A 20133-nucleotide genomic window follows, 5' to 3' on the forward strand; every position below is an offset into this window, starting at 1 on the left:
AATAGTTTGATCTATTTGAGAGTTCAACAATAAAATAATTTAACAGCTATAATTTAATACTATATCTATCAAAGCTTTACTATCTATATCAGTAGCAGCATCAAGGGTATACACAGACAAATGTGCATTTTGCTCTGGCCCGCTTTAAGGCCACACATGTCCTAATTTTGTCCCATTTTAGTGTTAAAATTGTAAATATTCGCATGCTTTGTGTATATCTGTTATATTAGTACTAGCTGGTCAGTGGAACAATTTGGAAATTGGTGGCCCGGTATCCCCCTGCCCGGCAACATTACCACATCAAGCCATTTGGTTTCTACAATTTCTAACAAATTAATTTCATGAAAATAATTGTGTATACATTTATTTAGTGATAAATATGTTTTATATTGCAAAATTAGCTTAAATTAAAAAAACAAAATTCTTACCAGTTACCCATTTTTTCAATGTTATTTGTAAAACTACCTTAATTTAAAACATTGCAGTGACAACAAGAACTGCCTTTAAAAAGACAATGCCACAGATGAAGATCTTGTTTCATAATTTTGCATTGATAAGTGCCTGGAATGCTAGTAATTTTTTTGTGTGTACAATAATTTAAAATGGGTAGATACTGGTAATATTCACCATATTGACCATGAAATGCTAATAATTGTCCAGTTGAAAGCTGAATTTACTTTTAAAATGTGTACTATTTTTATACAATCAATTCATAATTCTAACAAAAAGCTAAATGGAGATCACACCCACCAAGTTTCACAACAATACAAATATTGAGCTGATCTTAGCGAGCATTTAAAATGTTTTCAACCTGTATGTTGTTCGTTGTTTACCTGCAGTTTGCTGATACTATGCATATCTTCCATGTCTATACTATGTATACAGAGCGATTCAATTTGCTTAGTACATGTACATGTAGATAAGAGTCTACTTTCCGACAATTAATTAATGAATGAATTTGTCTTTCTATCTCAATGCTAACTACAGCAGACAGCCAGGCGATATACACATTATTTAATTACTCAAGACATATCATGTATGTGGAATATTATACTGGTATCCTTTTATGAAAGTGATTAAATGAGCTACTGTTGTTGGTTCAAATACAGTAGGATATTGTAGCGTCATTTTGATTAATTTCAATGTCTCCAAAGCACTATAGTATCCCATTTTATTGATGTGACATTTTGCCCTATTGCCCTGTGTGTCACCTTATGTTTACCCTGAAACATATCCTATAAGGGGGGGGGGCACTCACATGTTAAGGTGGTACGGGTATGTGCGGCGGTCAAGGGTGGCTTTTTCAGGCTCTCCGGCAGTTCCTTAAGCCCCACATTTGGATCTGCTCCAGTTCTTTGAGCCTCAAACTCTGACAATTGTAGCTCTTTAAGCTCAAATTTGGAAATAATTTAGAAATGTTTAGCTGGACAACAGCCTATAATTTGGCCCTAATTTCAGTTCTTCAAGCCCTTATTTTGCCTGAAAATCAGTTCTTAGTTCCCAAAGTTGGCGCCCCGCGCACACCCCTACCAAAATTTAAGTTGAGTGCCCCCGGCCTATAACCCTAAACATAATCCAAACATTGAAATGAGCTGCAATGAATGAACAAATTTGCAGTAGATTCTGTAACATTTTATAAATCATCTTTATACTGAATGGCAGATACAACGAGTGGACTCTCAAACAGCTGAAACATATTGTGCCCAAATTACAGTCATATTTCACATTTTGACCTAACAAAACTCTCATCAACATTCCAAATGCAACAATTTGTTTGTTTTTCATCCACCTGATGACAAAAATATTGTAGAATGAGCTTGAATCTATTTCACACATCTTCATGTAGCACTTTATTCCTATTATTGTGTGATCTGTTCCCACAAAATGAAATTAGCCAATTGTTGAGTTGATGTTCTTTGCTTGAAGACATAAGTCAGCACAGTATATCATTTGTAAATGGGGTAAATCTGTATTCTGTCTTGCATTCACAAAGGAGGCTTCCTTCATGCTGGAGCCACATTTCAGGTCAGGGTAGGGTGGGAGATGGGAAGGTAGATCCCAGAAAATCCTGAGAAGTTGCTGAAAATAAATAGGTGTGACCTGTAAAATGCAATAAATTACAGGTCAGGTCAATTTTATAGCCAGGAAAGCTTATACATAGTGTAACACCACTTGCTCAAACTGACAGCAAAATCCAGAAATTGGTTTGAATTTGCTTGTTAGTTCCCACTACAGTACTGACAAAATTATTTCTATGGCCTGTTTCAGGCCCGGGGTTTCAGGTACCTGTGGAGGCAATATGCTATCATTGACTCTATAAATTCATTCTGGATTTCTTTTATATTACTGAATCCGTAACAATAGCTATTGCAGAACCCCCTTGGAAGCATTGATGTCTAGACAATCTACAGAGGGAAGATCTTCACTTATTTGGAAGCTTGATCCTATTATTTACATACATATGACAGTGATGATTCCATTCGTCATTATTTTTGCTAATCTCTCGAGATAAAATGCACTACTGTATATAGAACTGAGAATGTTTTGGGCATTCATATTTAAGTGCTTTCCATAATTTCCATCATATTTGCTCCTAATAAACAACATATATTGCATATATTTCCAAATGCTTCTAATTTTATACCTGGTTCAAAAAGCACAGGAAATATGAACATTAAAGAGAACAGCATAATTTCTTGGTAGTACATGTTTAAAGAGCTCCTCCTTGTTCGGAGTCTCCAGAGACAGAGTGAGCTAACATTAAAGTGCAGTTTATTCATGTATACATTGTAAACAAACTCTACATTCATGGTTCATCAACCTGAACTTGGGTATAAAAACTATAAATCATGATAAATATCATGACAATGTGCATAAATCATGATAAACAACGATGTTGTGGGCAAGTATGCTGTTAGTTTGTGCAATAGCTTTCATGTGAGCTCACTGGTGCATGGTGCTGTTTACAAAAATAAAAGTTTGAGCAGATAGGCCCCCTTTTTTTATTTAGCAGGGGGCACTCCAAAAACCAAAAAACATGTGAAAATGTTTTGTGTGTGGTTTTTTGTGTGTGTGTGTGTGTGTGTTTTTTGCAAAAGAACATTCATGGTCAGGGTCTTCAAACATTTGATTTTCAAGGAAAAGAGGGGTTTTTTTTTCAAGCTATAGTAGAACATGTAAACCACTTTCAGAATGTCATATTTTGGATTAAGCTTGTTCAGGAAGTCAAATTTGGTGCAAAATTTTGCTAAATCTATCTTTGTTTAGGAACTTTTATGTAGCAATTTGGTGGAAAGGCCAAAATTGGATCAGAAGATATTTTGAAAACAGCTGGTATGGGGATTTGTTATTTGGCTAGTTGGTACACATGTGTGTCCACTATTATGGTTGAGTGCCCCTCCCACAGTTGCGTTGATAGTAAACCTTGAAGCAAATGTTTATCATTCACACAAGATGCACAACATGATGGTATTTTCAACATGTAAACTTACAATATCTGCATATATACTTGCATATCTGGTCTATTTATCATGGATTCAACAAGGTCTGAAGATCTACCACCATGGTCAAAGTGAAACTGTGGTGACAGTTACCCCCTGAAGGAATGCAATCCTAACCTTGGCGTTGACCTCAACAAAACATAGTATACTCTCATAGCTACTGACAAATATCACTGACCTCCAATAGACCACTGTACTACAAAGATTTGATAGAGAATGAGGTTTTGTACACAAAATCATAGTCTAGCACATTAGTGTCGTATTGTGAAACTGCGCTTTTGGTTGATTCGATTTTATCCCTGGTAGGGGACGCAGCATCCCTCACCCAGGGGGCATCATCAGAATGATGACACATAGTTTCTAAGACGCAACATGCCCGCTGAGACATTCTGACCAGGAAACATCCTAAGATGGCATAAGAATTCTAATTGGCTGTGAAGATGGCATCTGATGAGTGGGAACCGTGGAGGCTGATTAAGCCATCATTAGTTCCCACAATATGAGACCAAGACAAAGGCGTAGTATGGGGGTTAACAGTTAGCGTGTATGGTTTCAAACAATGTCTGCTTCTAGAGATTTGCACAGAAATTAACAGTTGCAGTATGTGGGAAGATGATAGGCATAGTGATTACAGAGGTCTTATCCTACGCTCATTTAACAGTTGCAATGTATATTTATAAATACTGTGTGCTGTGAAGAAATCTGTGTCATTCCAAAATTGTTTTTTGTTATATATAGAACAACAAAAAATGTCAGAATAACACAGATTTCTTGTATCGTCACCCTCATATTAAACAAAACCGCCTAAGTCATTATTACATGTTTCGCATTTGCAATTTTGATTTTCTGAGTAATAAACCCATAATTAATCAAATTTCCAGCCACATTCTTCATATATTATATTATATAGTTAAAACATAATATTTCAAAATTCAGTCTTTAAATTTTTTTTAAAGATTTCAAAGAAATGTTCAAATATCCACGATTCAACACCTCTTCAAAAAAGACTGAATATGTAAATAATACAAAATATTTAATAATTTTTACTCATTTTCAAACTGCAGCATGTCAAAACAAATTGAAATTTCAATCTTCCAATTCAAGAGCTTCAAAAGACCTATATTTTATATCAAAAGAGGTCACTCAGTCATGCCATAATCATGATAATTTACAAAAGGAAGGATCTTAATTAATCCAACAGGGCAAATCGTTTACAGGTCACATCAACAATCGGTAACATAATTTCTGTGTCAGGTGAAAAGAAAAATCAAAATACAAAAAATATCAAAAATGCACTTCAAAACAAAAATAATTTCAAATACAAAAAAAAAATCAAAAATTCACTCTAAATGAAAGTCATTTTAATGTTATGAAATTGATGTACCTTGGTTTTGTTATCATTTCAAATACTTTTATTCTGACCATATGAATAGAGCGATCAATTTCTGTTACGGCCTAAGGGTGCTAAAAGCTCATTTTGTCCTGGATTAAGTTGGAGTCACATTAGGTCAACAAGTTATATTTGGACCAAATGCGGGCAATTTTCACTCCTTATATAGCATGAATCATACCATAATCTGGCAATCTATGTTGCATCTACAGGAGGACAGAGGACGGTGGTATAGTTTCTGGTACTTCAGGTTCAACAGTACTTGAGGTTGAAATCCCTTTAGACTCCGGTACAGGCAAGATCAATTTGCTTTATTGCATTGGTAGAGCTTGGTCTACTTTCTAAACAAGCAACAAGAGTTCAATGGCTGGCTAGTAACCATCCTAGACTCTGTCAAAACTGGACGCAGCTTTACTGTTATGGATATACATTTGTAATGTCTGTGACAAAGACTAGTATCATCCCAACGACGGCAGCCACCTTTGGCCTAGGGGCACCAACTGACTGACTGGCTCTTTCTCTGGCTAAAAGGTTACTACATTTCATATCTTAGAACACAAAAAATCTGCTACTTCCTCAACAAATACTCTCATTGGTTGATCGCTCAGATTTTTTTTCTGTCTTTGCAATTTTTCTCCATTTTCAAGATTGATATCAGATCCGAATGCCGCAGGGAGAATATGATCTTGGCTGATGTCTCTTCCACTAACATGATATTCTTTCTGCTTTGTTGGGTTTCTAATTTTCTTCATAACGTTGAGAAAAATGTATCCCAGTTTTTAAGCTTATTTCAAATTAGATTGAAATGCTACTCTCAAATTTCTAAATCCTACTCAGAATATGAAATTTAACGCAATACTTTTTTCTCACCTGCTTTTTTCTTACATTCAATGTTAATTTATTCAGAAATGAAAACCATCCTGAAATATGCATTTAAAAATAGAAATAAGATCTTTGGAATTATATGCTTGAACTATTTGTATAATTTCAGTACATTGGGAATGCAAATTTATAACAGATACATTATTCTAGAAATAAAGCATTGCTTACCATGTTTTTGGGATTTTGAACATGCACAGTTCTTTGACCCCAATACATTTGCACATTCATTGAATGACCTTTGAAAATTTGGGTACAGAAACTCATACTCTGCAACTTGAGATCAACATTTTCACTATGATTATTTAATTGAGGTATTGAACTCTGCCACTGAATAGGATCTTAACATGCTCATCTGTTAGGACAGTTCTTTAACCCCTGTGTACTTGTAATTCATAATGACCTTTGAAATGTCTTTGGTAAAAAAACTAATGCCCAATGACTTGGGGTCAAATTTTGAGTCATGATTGTTAGATGTTAATGAACTTTGCTTTTGAAATGAGACATTGTTGGCTCATAGCAACTGACTAGAGGAGCTTCTTCCATTATCATGATTATTCACAAAATGCATCTTCAAGAGAAATGTCTTTTCTTCAAGTGTTTTGTTTGTGTGTCTCCTAGTTGGTCAGTTGACGAAACTTATTCTAGTCCTACAAGATTGGACACAGTTTTCCCTTTTCCCACCTGTAACCATCATATTCCCTTTCTTTCCAAGATCTGTGCTGTAATCATCAATAGATTATCCCAAGAAGAGAACATATCACAGTTACTTAGTTTTAAAGTAGCTCTGCAACTTTTGTGTTCCATATCAAATGTATATGCTTAACACTGAATCTAACAAAATTCAGGTTTTATATTGCACAATGTAAATGTTAGACAACATCCTTGGATTTTAACATGTTTTGTCCTATTCCGCCTTGAAATTGCATCTCACCTTGCCCTTATATACTCGATATGGAATTTTACCAGCCTTCCACTTGGCCACATTTTCAAGCATCTCCTTTTTCTTAGAGAAAGAAAAAAATGTTCTCTTATAAGGAAAATAGATCAAATTTCGAGCTCGGTAATTGCATTCATGTTGCTGCTGTATTGCAGGTAAAAAATATAATGCCTGATTTGGATGAATTTGGAGCTTTTTATTTTGCACAATAGTTCTTATATTAGATTTATTTGAAATGAAACATAAATCTTAACATTTGAAGCAAACCCATCACACACCATCCACTCATACATGTACATCAAATATTGTACATTTACTGTCTTTATTCACCATTTAGTGGTGAGAATGGCTTAGAATTATCACCATATGAAAACTTCTTTGATCACAATTTAAGACAAACAAGATCAAATTTCTTGTGTTTGCAGGAGAGGGGGCTAATTTTAAATGACACACATGTTTACAATGAATTCATTTTGTACTAAAAGTGTATCAAATTTTCTCAATATTGATTCATAGCCCAAAATGGACCATATGCCTGCCTCGCTTAACTAGATGTAACTTGTAAGTGCCCAAACTCCATTTTCTACAATAGTGACATCTGCTTGTTAACAAAATGACCTAAACTGGACTGTCCATATAATTTCCCCATCAATACCGGCCTTTTAAAATATGCGAAAGTAACCCTCATCTAAATTTCTCACTAAAAGAGGAAAGTGGCAGGGAGGAGTAGGCTAGTGTTGCTAGTGAGCGGCTCATTCCATAGCAACCTGGTATTAAGAGTCGGGTCATGTTTCTCATCTCAGCACCCAGGAAGCTTCCCTTTTAAACCTTTACCACCCTTTTAATTGTGTCACCCAATCAGACATCAAGCAAAGTCATCCTACAATATGGAGTCCTATGTGTCAGTATATCTGCTTGATGTGGAAGAAGTTAATTCACATCCACAAATTTAAATTAAAGTTAAAATATTAGCATCTAAATAGCATTTATGCCCATATTTGAGTGATCATAAGCCAGCGATATTGTCATAAATTACATGGTTTATACTACAACCTAAAAGAATTTCACTTTATTGAAATATATATTTGATCAAGTTTGTGTTACAGAGTCTAAAATTTCAAATTAAGAATGAAGATAGTCAAACTTGACAAAAATCACAATTTTCAAATCTTATTTTACCATATTTGAGTATATATAAGTGTAGGCTTTCAAATAAAGAATGGAACATATTAATACTGATGATGGCTCATATCTTAAATATTAAAAATGTTAATTAAACTTAGTTTCGCAAGACATACTCCTGTATTTTACATTTGATTTCTTATTGCAATTTTCATTTTCAAAAAACCTGGTATAATGAGGCTAATTTCTATAGAGCATATTGTTAACAGTAAAGTTATTTGAATGCAAATCAGTGATTAAGCTTAAAATAACCCATACGTATATCTTCGGTAATTTCCTTGTGAATCATAATCAATCAATCTTAACGCCAAGCACCTTGTTTTGTAACTGTAATTAAAAAAGCCTCCAGGTATATCTTTTTCTAATATATATTGTCCCCATCAGTGGTGCACATGTGTCTAAATACATCTTTCCCTATACCATCATGATTGATTGGTATTTTTGCATTACAAAATTAAACTGCATTCTTGTTTGGTAAAATTGTCCGTTGTCTTTCTCATCGTATGCTTAACTTGATTTTTACACAGTGAATGTGAAATTTTTTTGGTGTGATTTATAAATTTTCGCATTTTGTCAATTTTGAACCGTTTCACTTATTTAAAATTCTCAGCTCTAAAGCTTCCATACATTGAACAGGAACATGTTTGTGTGTTGTTATTTTGCGGTAGTTCCTTGAAATGCAAAATGTGTGAAAATAAACGTCGCTCAAAACTGTTCCTTTCACGGTACGGTAAAAGCCTGGCCGTTTTCTTGTGATTGATGGTATCAATGTAAATTGTTGAAAGTCAAATGGCAACGAAAGGAAATGGAACACATGTTTTGATTTGAAATTTTGCTATCTAAATGTTATTATCCCAATTTATTATAACCAGTAGCAATTCCTAGTAGCAATATATTTTTGTATGTCCGTGAGGCGGGCTGTGAGGATGGGGTGCACATCCTAGATATGTGTGTCTTTCTGCTTGTCTGTCTGTCTGTCTGTCTGTCTAAATATATGTCTGGTCGCACCTATCTACATTGTACATGTATCTGCTTCACATTACAACTGTGACACTATCTGAATCTGGTCCATGGAGACCAAAGGCGGCAAATTTGAAATTGAGATAAAAGCAAAAATATGGAGTAAAAAACAATAAAATATATTTGGAAAAAGACATCACAAAACTTGGTAACTTCAGAACTAAATATGCTAGACCTTCATGTTTTCAGCATACGATAGCCTAATGTTTGTACATACAGGTAATAATTATAGTATGGTAACTAAATTTTTAAAAATGTCTCCCGTGGCCTCCATGGACCAAATTGTGTCACAATGTGCTTTTATTTTTTCAGATAATACATTAATCCAATATAATTGCTGGGAGTAAATTTCAAGAATTTCAAAACTGTACAAAATGATCAAAAATTAGTATCTTTTACAACAAAAACACCATCTAAGCTGTGAATATGTTTGACTGGATTTAGATTCATCAACCATGTTTATCCAAGCAATGCTTAATATTACTCAAGAGATAATCCAACATAAATCTCTAAACCTGTTTAAGATCAGAAGATATCTTACCCTTCCCAGAATCCATTGCAACATGACGCATCACCTGGTATCAACCCATGTTACAATAGATAGCAGATCTGTACAGAAAATTGAAATTGAAGAAATGCATTGTGGGAAAACATATGCAAGATATTCTTTGGTCTGAAATGTTGACTATCTATATGGCATTCTATTGTCCACCCATCACAACACAATAACAGTCTTAATCTGCTCTGATCTTTTAGGCCTTGGAAGTTGGAACAAAATTGTATCAGTAATCACAATTATATACATCTCTAGTTCTGTAATTCCATGACTGTAGAAATTGAACATTTTTACAGGGTTCAATTTTTGCACTTTCAAAGTTTTTGAACTGCCTTGTTTTTGAATTTGTGATTCAATGTTTTCATGTGTTGTTTGCATGTTGCTATCGAGGGTGTAGAGCAAGAAAGGCCTATCTGCAATAGCTGCTAGTGTCATATGTGTACAATGATGCAGAAATGGTCAAATTGTCTATAGGGCAGCTACTGTGGATAGGCTTGCATCAAACTCTCAACATATAGGCTATACATTTACAACATTGCTGCCTCCGGTTATTTTGGGCCTTATATTGCATCACAGTTTGCACATGAACTTTCCAAATGTACATGAACATCACAATGCCACATCGGGACTCTGCCAATAATGATATGACACACAACAAGCTTGCATCTAAACTACCAATATGAAATAAAGGCCGCATCCCAAAAGTCATGCAAATTTGAACATCTGATCTAGCCTCTAATGGGCAAGGAAACGTCATATAACACACATGCTTGATAGCAATAAGAGAGATACTGTAACCTCGTCTTGGGTATATCAAAGAAGAACAAAATGTAGTTTAAACACTCCGCACGTTTCAAAGAATAGGCAAATTTATTACTTGTTGTTTATGGGACTGTTTTGAGGTGTTGGGCGGCTCTGAATAGAATGGTATATTTGCATTTATAAGACTTGTGAAAATTATTTCAAATGCTTAAATTTGGAAATTTATGCAGACACCTGAAATTTCTGACAATTAGATATCCTTGAATATACAACAATGTAAGGTCTTATTATTTAACTTTCAGTGGAAGTGTGATGTTTTTTATAGCTTAAAAATGGAATGTTTACGATTTGAAGACAATATTTTAATCCCATGAGAACTACCTGCCGATTGGTCAAAAAGGAGTTTTCATTATCAATTTCCCCAATCAGCAATATTGTTAGAATAATTTCACCACACACACAAATTGGGGTTAAATTATTTGCAAAACTTCATTCTGATTGGTGATTAAAATGAAGATATCATGTAATTGACCAATCAGAGGCAATGTTAGATCGGCAGATAGTGTGTGTTGTATGTTGTTGACCATTAATCTTTCATTCCGTTAAATGTCATCATCATCACAAATGCTAAATTATTATATCAATACATCAAGTAGTTGTTTATTAAACTAGATGTGCGATAATGATTTTCATTCTAGCCATCAACACGGTGAAGTCCCAAGCCACTTACATTTAGTACTTAAACTATTTCTACTCATTCTTGATCAATAATTTAGAGTCAATAATAATAATACAAGCTGCATAGATGTGTTCAAGCAGACCATCCACTGCCACCTGCAGCAAATCATACATTTATTGTATCATATTTTGTTGAATTCCATTTTTTGCAGTAGCTTTCTTTCGCAAACAAGCACAAATTTTACCACAATACAATTTCACAAGCTCTATATCACCAAGACTTTAGAATTAATAAAGATCAAAATTTGTGGCACTTTAAAATTAAAAACCTATCACCAAAACCTCACATAAAATTTAAATTGAAATTGTTGTGATTAAAGTGCTTTGCAGACTGTGCCTTGAGCAAACAGCTTTGATACAATATCTACCAAAGTGACACAAAATTAAATCCTGAAATGCAAATGAATGCTGATATTGTGTCCATTTCCAAGGTAAAAATAGAAATGTATTATCTCCTTTTTTTAAATATATATTAAAATAAGACTAGTAAACTAATTGTGCAGGCATAGCATCACAAATATTAGTTTAACCTTAGGTTTTTTAATTTGTACAATACCAGTACCTGTTGCAGAATTGATAATGAATAGCTATCAATATTATTACAATAATCAACTTCTAATCATAGCACACTAATTAATTCTGATTTGATATTTAACATCTAACATAAACTCATTAAAACACTTATTGTTCATTAATCTACTTAAATCTTTTCAAGCTAACGCTACAAAACCGGGCTACAAAACTCAAAATGATCGCGATCAAATTTGCAATTCAAGCAGCATTCAGGCACCATAAATTAATTAATTTGATACTTTTTACCCTGATTGACAATAATCTAGTGTGTCATCGGATGCTTGGCTTCTTTCATCACTAAATTGCACAGTAATTAAGTGACATCTTAGTTGCATTTTCATCATAATTACATAAATGCTCAATTAACCAAAGGCATCGCATTAGAACCTCCGCTTATTGACACAGCTTTTGTTCTCCTCTGACCCAAAATTTTTACATTTTTGTGCTGGATTTTATGAATAGCAGTAGCACTTTTTTGTTCCTGTTGAATATTGAAATGAGATCAAAATCTGTATTTTAAGGGGGAAATTCTGTGATTGGCAGAGTCCCTAGGGTGGATTTTGGGTCATACCTTAATCTTGTAGCAGTGACAGGAGAGGAACGACGATGACTGATGACGAAGATTAGCAATACGACTGGATTGAATGCTGATTGCAACAGATGACATTCAAATGTATTGAAATTGCCAGAATGTTTCATGTTGGTACTGAATCAACTACACAATTTAATAATAAAATATGTGCTTGATAAATTACAAAATGTGGGCATTGCAATGTTTTTTAATCCATTCAACTAGCGGCATTGTTGAGTTTAAAATTGTAACTTTTTTTTTTATTTTAGAATTTTTTATCTTCCATTGCCAAAATTAAGATTTACATAATAATGCACTCAATAGAGTACATGCAGGCCTACAACTGACTCAGAAATTTTCAAAATTGTCCTAGGAAAGGGAAGTTTCAGGTCTTCAGAGTTCATGACCGTTTACACATTCACACTGCACATACACCAAATTTTAAAGATCAGACATTGATTTGATACACTGTATATTTATGTTCGGTCGAATCCGATAAAAAATATCACTTCAGCGATATCGTCTTGACATGATTATTCAATTTCAGTTTCCAGTCATATCTGTGCCGTATAACTGAATAATGTATTTTTCATTTCACATTATTTTGAAATTCAATTTAGCAGAACCAAAATGCTACTTTTTACACACAGCGCTGCTTACTATATTTGTTAGTGCAGGTTGAAGACAAGTGAGAGATTTTAGCAGATGATTCATGCAAGATTTAGTGAAATTTATGATTTTTTGTATCTTTTATGAAAACAAATGTTTGTCTTTTGTATACTTTTTATGAAATCTATGAAATATTTTTACTGATTTGGTTCTAAGATGAAAAGAGATTTGAATTGCTGATGGAAAGCATACATTTTTAACGATAATCAATATTCTCCAAGAGTATCAATTCGTTGTTTGGAAGCTGTCTTTATTTCAATCATGAATGAGCAGTGGAAGCGAGGGAGGGGGGATTGGCACATCCCCTGAATTTTGACAAGGAGGATCACAGAAGACAAAATTATGCAATAGTTACCCTGTGCATTTTACTTTTTAGCACAAAAAACACTATGTTTTGGGCCCAAATAGGGTACAATTGCAAAATGTTGCATGCATTGGCCCATCAAATAATTTGTGGTTAAAATAGTCTGCAGTTCGCTGCGCCCTCGCGAAATAAAAATAAACTTGCGATTAGATGGAACTGCTTGGCCAGTACTAGACATTTTGATGCAATATATTGTACCAGGGATATGACTATTGTACAAATATTAAAGAGTTTTTTGTACAAAGCTTTGAGATTCACCTGAACAGTTTATCAACCCTGTGGTGTGGTTGCAATTATATGTTTTCTATTGAAAAAGTCCAGGGGAAAAAGTCCAGATGAACAGATGAAGCAAAAGTTTACAACAAAATGCAAATATTTTTGTAACTAGTTATATTTATAATGACTACCACTAAATCCAGTTACAATGTACTTCTAGGGTTTTCTAAAACATGTAAAAAAGAAGGATTAGCATTATTTATACACAGCACACACCTGAAGTGGTAAATTTCTAAGGAATCTCAAGGATACTGGAATATTATGCATACTCACACTTAATGCAAGAGATACGTACATGTTCTGTAAGAGCAGTTTATGTAAAAATCCTGAAGCAAGGTCTCCATTAGAGAAAATATTGTCCCTATTCATTCAATATAGTGTGATGTTGGGATTCAGAAAATACATAGGCTGTAACAAGATTTTTTGATGCTAATAATGTTTGGAAATAGTTCAGGCCAGGATTTCTTTTTGAGGATGGGGTGGAATGAGGATGGGAGGATGGGAATAGGGTGCAAATTTCTGAAAAGTGGACCTTTTCCTTATTTTTGCTTACAAAATGTACATACATTTTGTAAGAATTGGATTTAAAATATGGACTTTTTCTGGGCTAATTTGATTAGTTTAATGACCAAAATGTGATCTTTTTGTTAGTATTTTTTTCTCTTTATAATTTGGACCTTTTTGGGAACATACATTTTTTAATTTTCACCCTGAAAAGTGGAACTTTTTGTCAAGAAATGCACACATATCCTGCACCCCTGGTTCAGGAGTTGGTTACTTTCTTCATTTCATCGGTATATTTGGGGTGGGGGTGTAATGTCATTTATATGGCTGATTAGCTGAAGTGAGACCACTCCATATTTCCATGGAGCCCCCCCCACCCCACCCCAAAAATACTTATGCCAAATGCAAAAAAAAAAAAAAAAAAAAAAAAAAAAAAAAAGAAAAAGAAAGAAAACTAACAAATTTTTGTGTCAACTGTAAAACCCATTATACTATAGTACTTAAATGCAAAATGTAAAATTATTGTATGAAATCATCATGAATAACAATGAACATGTAGGCTTAGGCTACTATGTAAATTTATCCATGTGCACAATGTAGATTCAGAACTGTTACAAGCACCTAGTAACATGTTTTAAAAAAACACTGGACATATTTTTATAAATAATATGAATAAATATCATAATATTCCATATATAGTTCCACAGCTGCAAGACACAGAGCAAGTGCTAAAATAGCAAAGTGTCTTTACTACACAAGATAAGGAGTCAATATGTATTTTACACTAGGATGCATTTTACATTCCTAATCCTTCCAAGCCACACGTTGGGTCTCTTTCCACATTTTTTTCTCAATTATTATGCACGCTTGTCTGCATCCATTCAGCAAGTCAATAAGGCATAGTAAAGCGTAAAATAACTCCAATTTTGTCATTTGCTTATGCTTTGATAAAAAAAAAGTCAATTCGGGCATTTTTGAAATAATAAAAGAAATTTCAACATCTACAATCAAAATGGGTCATAATTGACTCTGGTATAAGACAAAGTAGTATTATATTAAATCAGGAGTTTCAACATTTTAATGTAATAATGTTTACACATCATCACACAATTACTTAGAGCGCATAGTATCATTTAGGTCGGCGATATTGAAGTATTAAAAATAGAAAGGCAAATATCTAAGAAAATTGATTTTATACATGTTCAAAGTTATGTCATGGTGAATTTCACTGGTAAGATCAAGGTAGAGCTTAATGCAAAAACCATAAATAATGTAAAAATAATAATAAATGTTACAATTCCATGTGCTACACATTTTTGTGGACAGGCGCCGTTATAATATCATTTGAGAGAGTAGGCCTATACATTCAGTAAATGAGTAATGTTGTTAATTAAATATGATGAATTTTTGTACCAGATGATACAAAATTTCATTCCAGACTGCTCAATAACCATGATTATTATAATAAAATTGTATTAAGTTCAAATCCATATTAAATACCAGTATAATATTATGTTTTAAATGGTATGTTAAAATACATACAATATTTCTTTTTCTAAATTTTATAATGATATTGAGAGCACGATTTTGCTTCTGCGTCTGTGGGGTGTGTGTATGCTTGTTGTTGTTTTGTTTTTTCATTATCTATGTTCTTGTTGTTGGTTTTTTTTTCATTATTGTGTACATCTAGGTATTTTGTTAAATTACCTTTTGTTTTTCAATATATATATTGTGTATTAATAGGCAAAAAAAAAAGGTTTGTCTCAAAGCTCATGAGTGGTTTGACAACAAATGCGAAATGCGATTTTTTTTTTTCTTATTCCCGACTTGGTATGGTATTTTGAGAAAAAAGTCTGATTTTTGCCAATTTTTCCAGAAAAAAATAATTCCAGAAAAAAATTAAAAAAATTAATTTTTTTATTTCCGCATTAGAACTTAATACTCCAATCATGCTCCAATTTACCAGCAACCCAGTATCATAATATCATACAATCATTCAACAACACAAATTAATCCTAGCAAATGACTGGACACAAAAATCTATCTCGTTCCGTGGACATGATGGATTTACTGTACTTTCTCTGCCATGGTGCTGGTGCTACAGTACCAATATACCAATACTCAATTTTACTCACTGACATATTACACATTGTACAAGGCGATAAAAGCCTCACTCATTAGCAACACACACCCTTACGGTGCCCTTTTGGTTTCATTAACCCCGCAGCTATGATCTCAAAACCAGATTTTTTCCTCTTCTCAATTCTTTCAGTCTATCTTACAGCTCTGTAGTTTTTACCCCACGCATGCTTGTACTACTACTACTAGGATGATAACCAAAACATGATGCATTGTCTTAAATTGTTTCTAATAACAAAAACATGGGTGGTGGAGTTAACGAGCCGAGTAGTTGTTGCATTAAAATGTTTTCATGGTTAGTTGTGCAATTTGGGTTGAAATAATGCCTTGGGCTGGCTGGAAATAAAACATCATATATGCTCCATTTTCCATATTTTTAAGCTATTCATGTAGCCTGATTGCATACCCTAATTAACTATTTTCTATCATATCCCAGTAATAACCAGTGGTAATAACCATATTCAGTGTTGCCTAGAACTGTTATTTTGAAATTTAACGGACCTTTCAATGTGTAATTTAAAGAACCAAATTTCCTAAGTTTGACTGGCATTAATTAAGCCACAACATATGAGGAGTAAAGGATCCCTGGTTTTGACTACGGTATGGTATTATTTTAGTTACACACTTGAGGACCATTTACAAGAAATGATTTCATAATTTTTTTTCAATTTCTTCAAAAACAGATTGAAATTTAAATATCCTTTTAAGTATATAGGCCTAATATTAAATCAGTTTCAGAATTTGACTTTAATCTTCTTATATTTAAAAAAAATTTAGAAATAAACATATCTATCTAGGCCTATGAAGGCAAAACAATTTGATTCTTAATTTAAATACTACATAAATTTTTTTTTTAGTCAATTCATTCAATTATCAATTGGTAAATCAAACAATATTATTTTATACTCAGTTTATTTTCTTATATCATATTCATGTGCCCTACGCATCTCAATATTTCCTTTCAAAGAAAACAAAATAACAAAACTACTGGGGAAGGAAGGGGTCAACAGTTCAAACTCCTGTTCCCTAGAAATGTTTATTTTGACTGCCTTGACCATGAATATATGCCTTTCTTTTATCAAATTATCACGGTCCCATCAATCGACACGGTCGATTCTAAAGCATATATTTGACATTTGTGGCCATGTTTTCAATGACAGTGTAACTATTTATGCAATATTTCACTGATATATTATTCATTTTTCCAGTAGCCCTGTCGCCTACATATTCCATAGTAAAGTGTACTCCTTAAGCAATTGCAGTGTTAAGTTGTTACAATTGAGTAATTACAAACACAACTTGCGGGCGACTGAGAGTCGACTCACCTGCCCGTACTTCCGGGGTATGAGCTGCCAGTACGATCGCTAGCACAACTAAAATACACCAAATCTTGCCCGTTCTTTCGTCTGCTCCTCCCATCTTCTTCGCTACACGAGTTCCTATTAACACCTTATCATCCTTGGTAAAACCTCATCAAGAAAAAGACTGCTACTATAATCTGCGAAAATCCTAATATAAATCGGTGATATTTAGTCAAAATAACTTTCCGTCCAAAACTTGCTTCTGCTGTAAATATGCCTCGTTGAAAAGTTCACATATAAACTACTGTAGAAATGTACCTGTCGCTACGATCACTGTGTAATCGAATGGGTTACATGAAGTTACCGGTATTTTGAATAAATAATAATACTACATCGACCGTATAGATCGTGCTCAAGCTTGTCCATAAGATATACTGGGTAAAGTATTCATGTGATTTTCTTTAAATATACTAAAACTACTAAAGTAAATAAGCAAACTTAACAAAAATATATTAAATATATTTTTAATTTAAAAGACTGTTATTATGGTATTATTTTATAAAGAAATGATTGTTTTAAACTATACTTATTTATAGCTGGGTCAAATGCAATTAACCACCTGTCATTGAGGGCGTAATCAAGTTCTGTGAAACTAAAAATTTTATACAGAGCTTTCAATGTCTCTGTTATAAATAGAAACTTATGTACTGTATTCAGCTACGTTCTGACGTTGGGCAAATTGTAGAATATCGTGTCTATATTTTTCATTGAAATACAACAACAAAAAAAGAAGAAAAAAAGAAGAAGAAACCAAATGAATGAGGAGGATATGCTCAAAATGCCTGGAACAAACTCCCTTCAAAAGTGAACTTGCAGAATAAAAGTGTAAGACAAAAAATTAAATAATTAGGCCTATATGATTATATAATAATTTTAAGTTGACCTATTTTGCACTTTAATGCCTATAGGAATTAGCTAGGTTGTCTAAAAGCTGCGAAATCAGTTAATTGGGCATTTTAAGCGATTTGGAAATGGAAGAAAACAGCAACTTGAACTTGGTCCTCACAGCGATTTGCTCATTCATTACGTAAAAATCATCCAATGTTTTAACACTGGATGATTGATTTTTTATTATTATTGACTATATGTATTAAAATACTAATAGCCTGCAAAATCAGTGCAATCAGTGGCGGCACTACGGGGGAGGGATACCCCAAAATGTTTCTTAAAATCCCATCAAAATTACGAAAATTATTATAATAACTTTTCGGAAAATTTGTGACTCCCCCTGAAATTAACTTTGCCTCTCCCCATATCCCCGCGAAATGATTCCCGGTGCCGCCACTGCGAGTATACCCCAGTATATTATGACAAAATAGGATATGACATATCTTTAAGTAGAGAAATAAGGTAGGCCTACATGTGAGTTTCAACTTTGTCAATACTGCTGTTCATTTTGTTTTGCCATCATATTTTCTCCATGTATTTCAAAAAATACCTTCAATATTTTCAATTTTAAGCAATATTTATGTACAATTTTAATAATTTGTTTACACTTTTGCTGGCATCGCTGAGTGGCCTTTAGTGATCCTAAAGAAAATGTTTAAAAACATAAGGATAAATCATTAAAATTGTCATTAGGCCCCTATGATATTTTTTTAATTAAAAATTTTGCCAAAAATTAGAATATCGCAAATAAGCCTATAAATTTTATGGCAAATTATTATAAAAATAATCAGGCCCGTACGCAAGATTTCATTGGGGTGCTGATTTTGAAAAAGTGGACTTTTTTCCAGGGGGAGGGGGGCGATTTTGATATAAAATTGGATCGGTTGAGCCCATATTTATAAAATATTGGACGAGACGTAGTCGAGTCCAATATTTTACAACTCATAGCGAGACCAATAAATATTTTATCATTATTATGTGTTGGATTCAATATTTTCACACACTTGGATCCATCAAAACATAATAATGTAAAAAATGGACTTTCTTCCCAAAATTTTGACTTTTTTTATAATTTGGAAAATGTTGACCTTTCGTATTAAAGATAATGCATTTTCTTCCCAAAAGACCTGAAACATTTGAGGTGTTTTGGGAAAATCTTCAATACGAAAGTTCAAAATTTTAAAATGATTGTCGGCTTTTCATCCCAGCCACATATACTTTAAGTACATCATTAAATTTCATGTTAAATTCGACCTTCTGTGCTACTAACATTAACAAAGGTGCATAAAATTTAATTTAGATGACTTTTACGATTTTCCAAATAAGCAAATAGCTGAATGGGCCTTTTAAAAGGTATTCAGCAATTTGCTCATTCGGATAATCAAAAAATCACTCAGTTACGCTATGGTCAACAAAATATTTAAGGCATTTGGTAACTGATTTGTTATACTTATACGTAAAAACACGGTGGACAGTAGCGGCGCTACGGGGGCTTTCCCCCCTCAAATATTTTTATTGCCCCTCCCCAGTTTTCCCCCTCCCACTTCACTTTTGAGGCAAAACGCCCCAAATCACGTAAATTTCCACTTGCGCTTTCCAGATGCGCCATGTGAAGTAGAATGCTTTTTACGATCCCCCGTTTTTTCAAAAAACCTAGATCCACTCCTTATGACAAATACCTCAAAGAAATGTTTTAAAAGAAAACATAACAAAACGTCACTAAACGTCACTAAAACGTGAGTTAAAAAACTTCGTTTTTTATAGGAATTGTTCAAAATGAATAAAATTTACAATTACAAAACAATTGCCATAATTGTTATA

The 20133-nt window shown here is 33.4% G+C and overlaps 1 protein-coding gene across 1 annotated transcript in view; it reads right to left on the minus strand.

Moving 5' to 3' along the window:
• The window catches only part of LOC140171447 (chondroitin sulfate proteoglycan 4-like), a 273253-nt gene extending 255560 nt beyond the window's left edge, over positions 1–17693 (minus strand). Inside the window, 1 exon segment of the mRNA XM_072194708.1 lies at positions 17389–17693. Coding sequence (XP_072050809.1) covers positions 17389–17482 — 94 coding nt within the window. The 5' untranslated portion in view covers positions 17483–17693.
• Between the last annotated feature and the right edge of the window lie 2440 nt (positions 17694–20133).

This window comes from Amphiura filiformis, chromosome 15 (assembly GCF_039555335.1).
Source record: "Amphiura filiformis chromosome 15, Afil_fr2py, whole genome shotgun sequence".
NCBI classification, from domain to species: Eukaryota; Metazoa; Echinodermata; class Ophiuroidea; order Amphilepidida; family Amphiuridae; genus Amphiura; species Amphiura filiformis.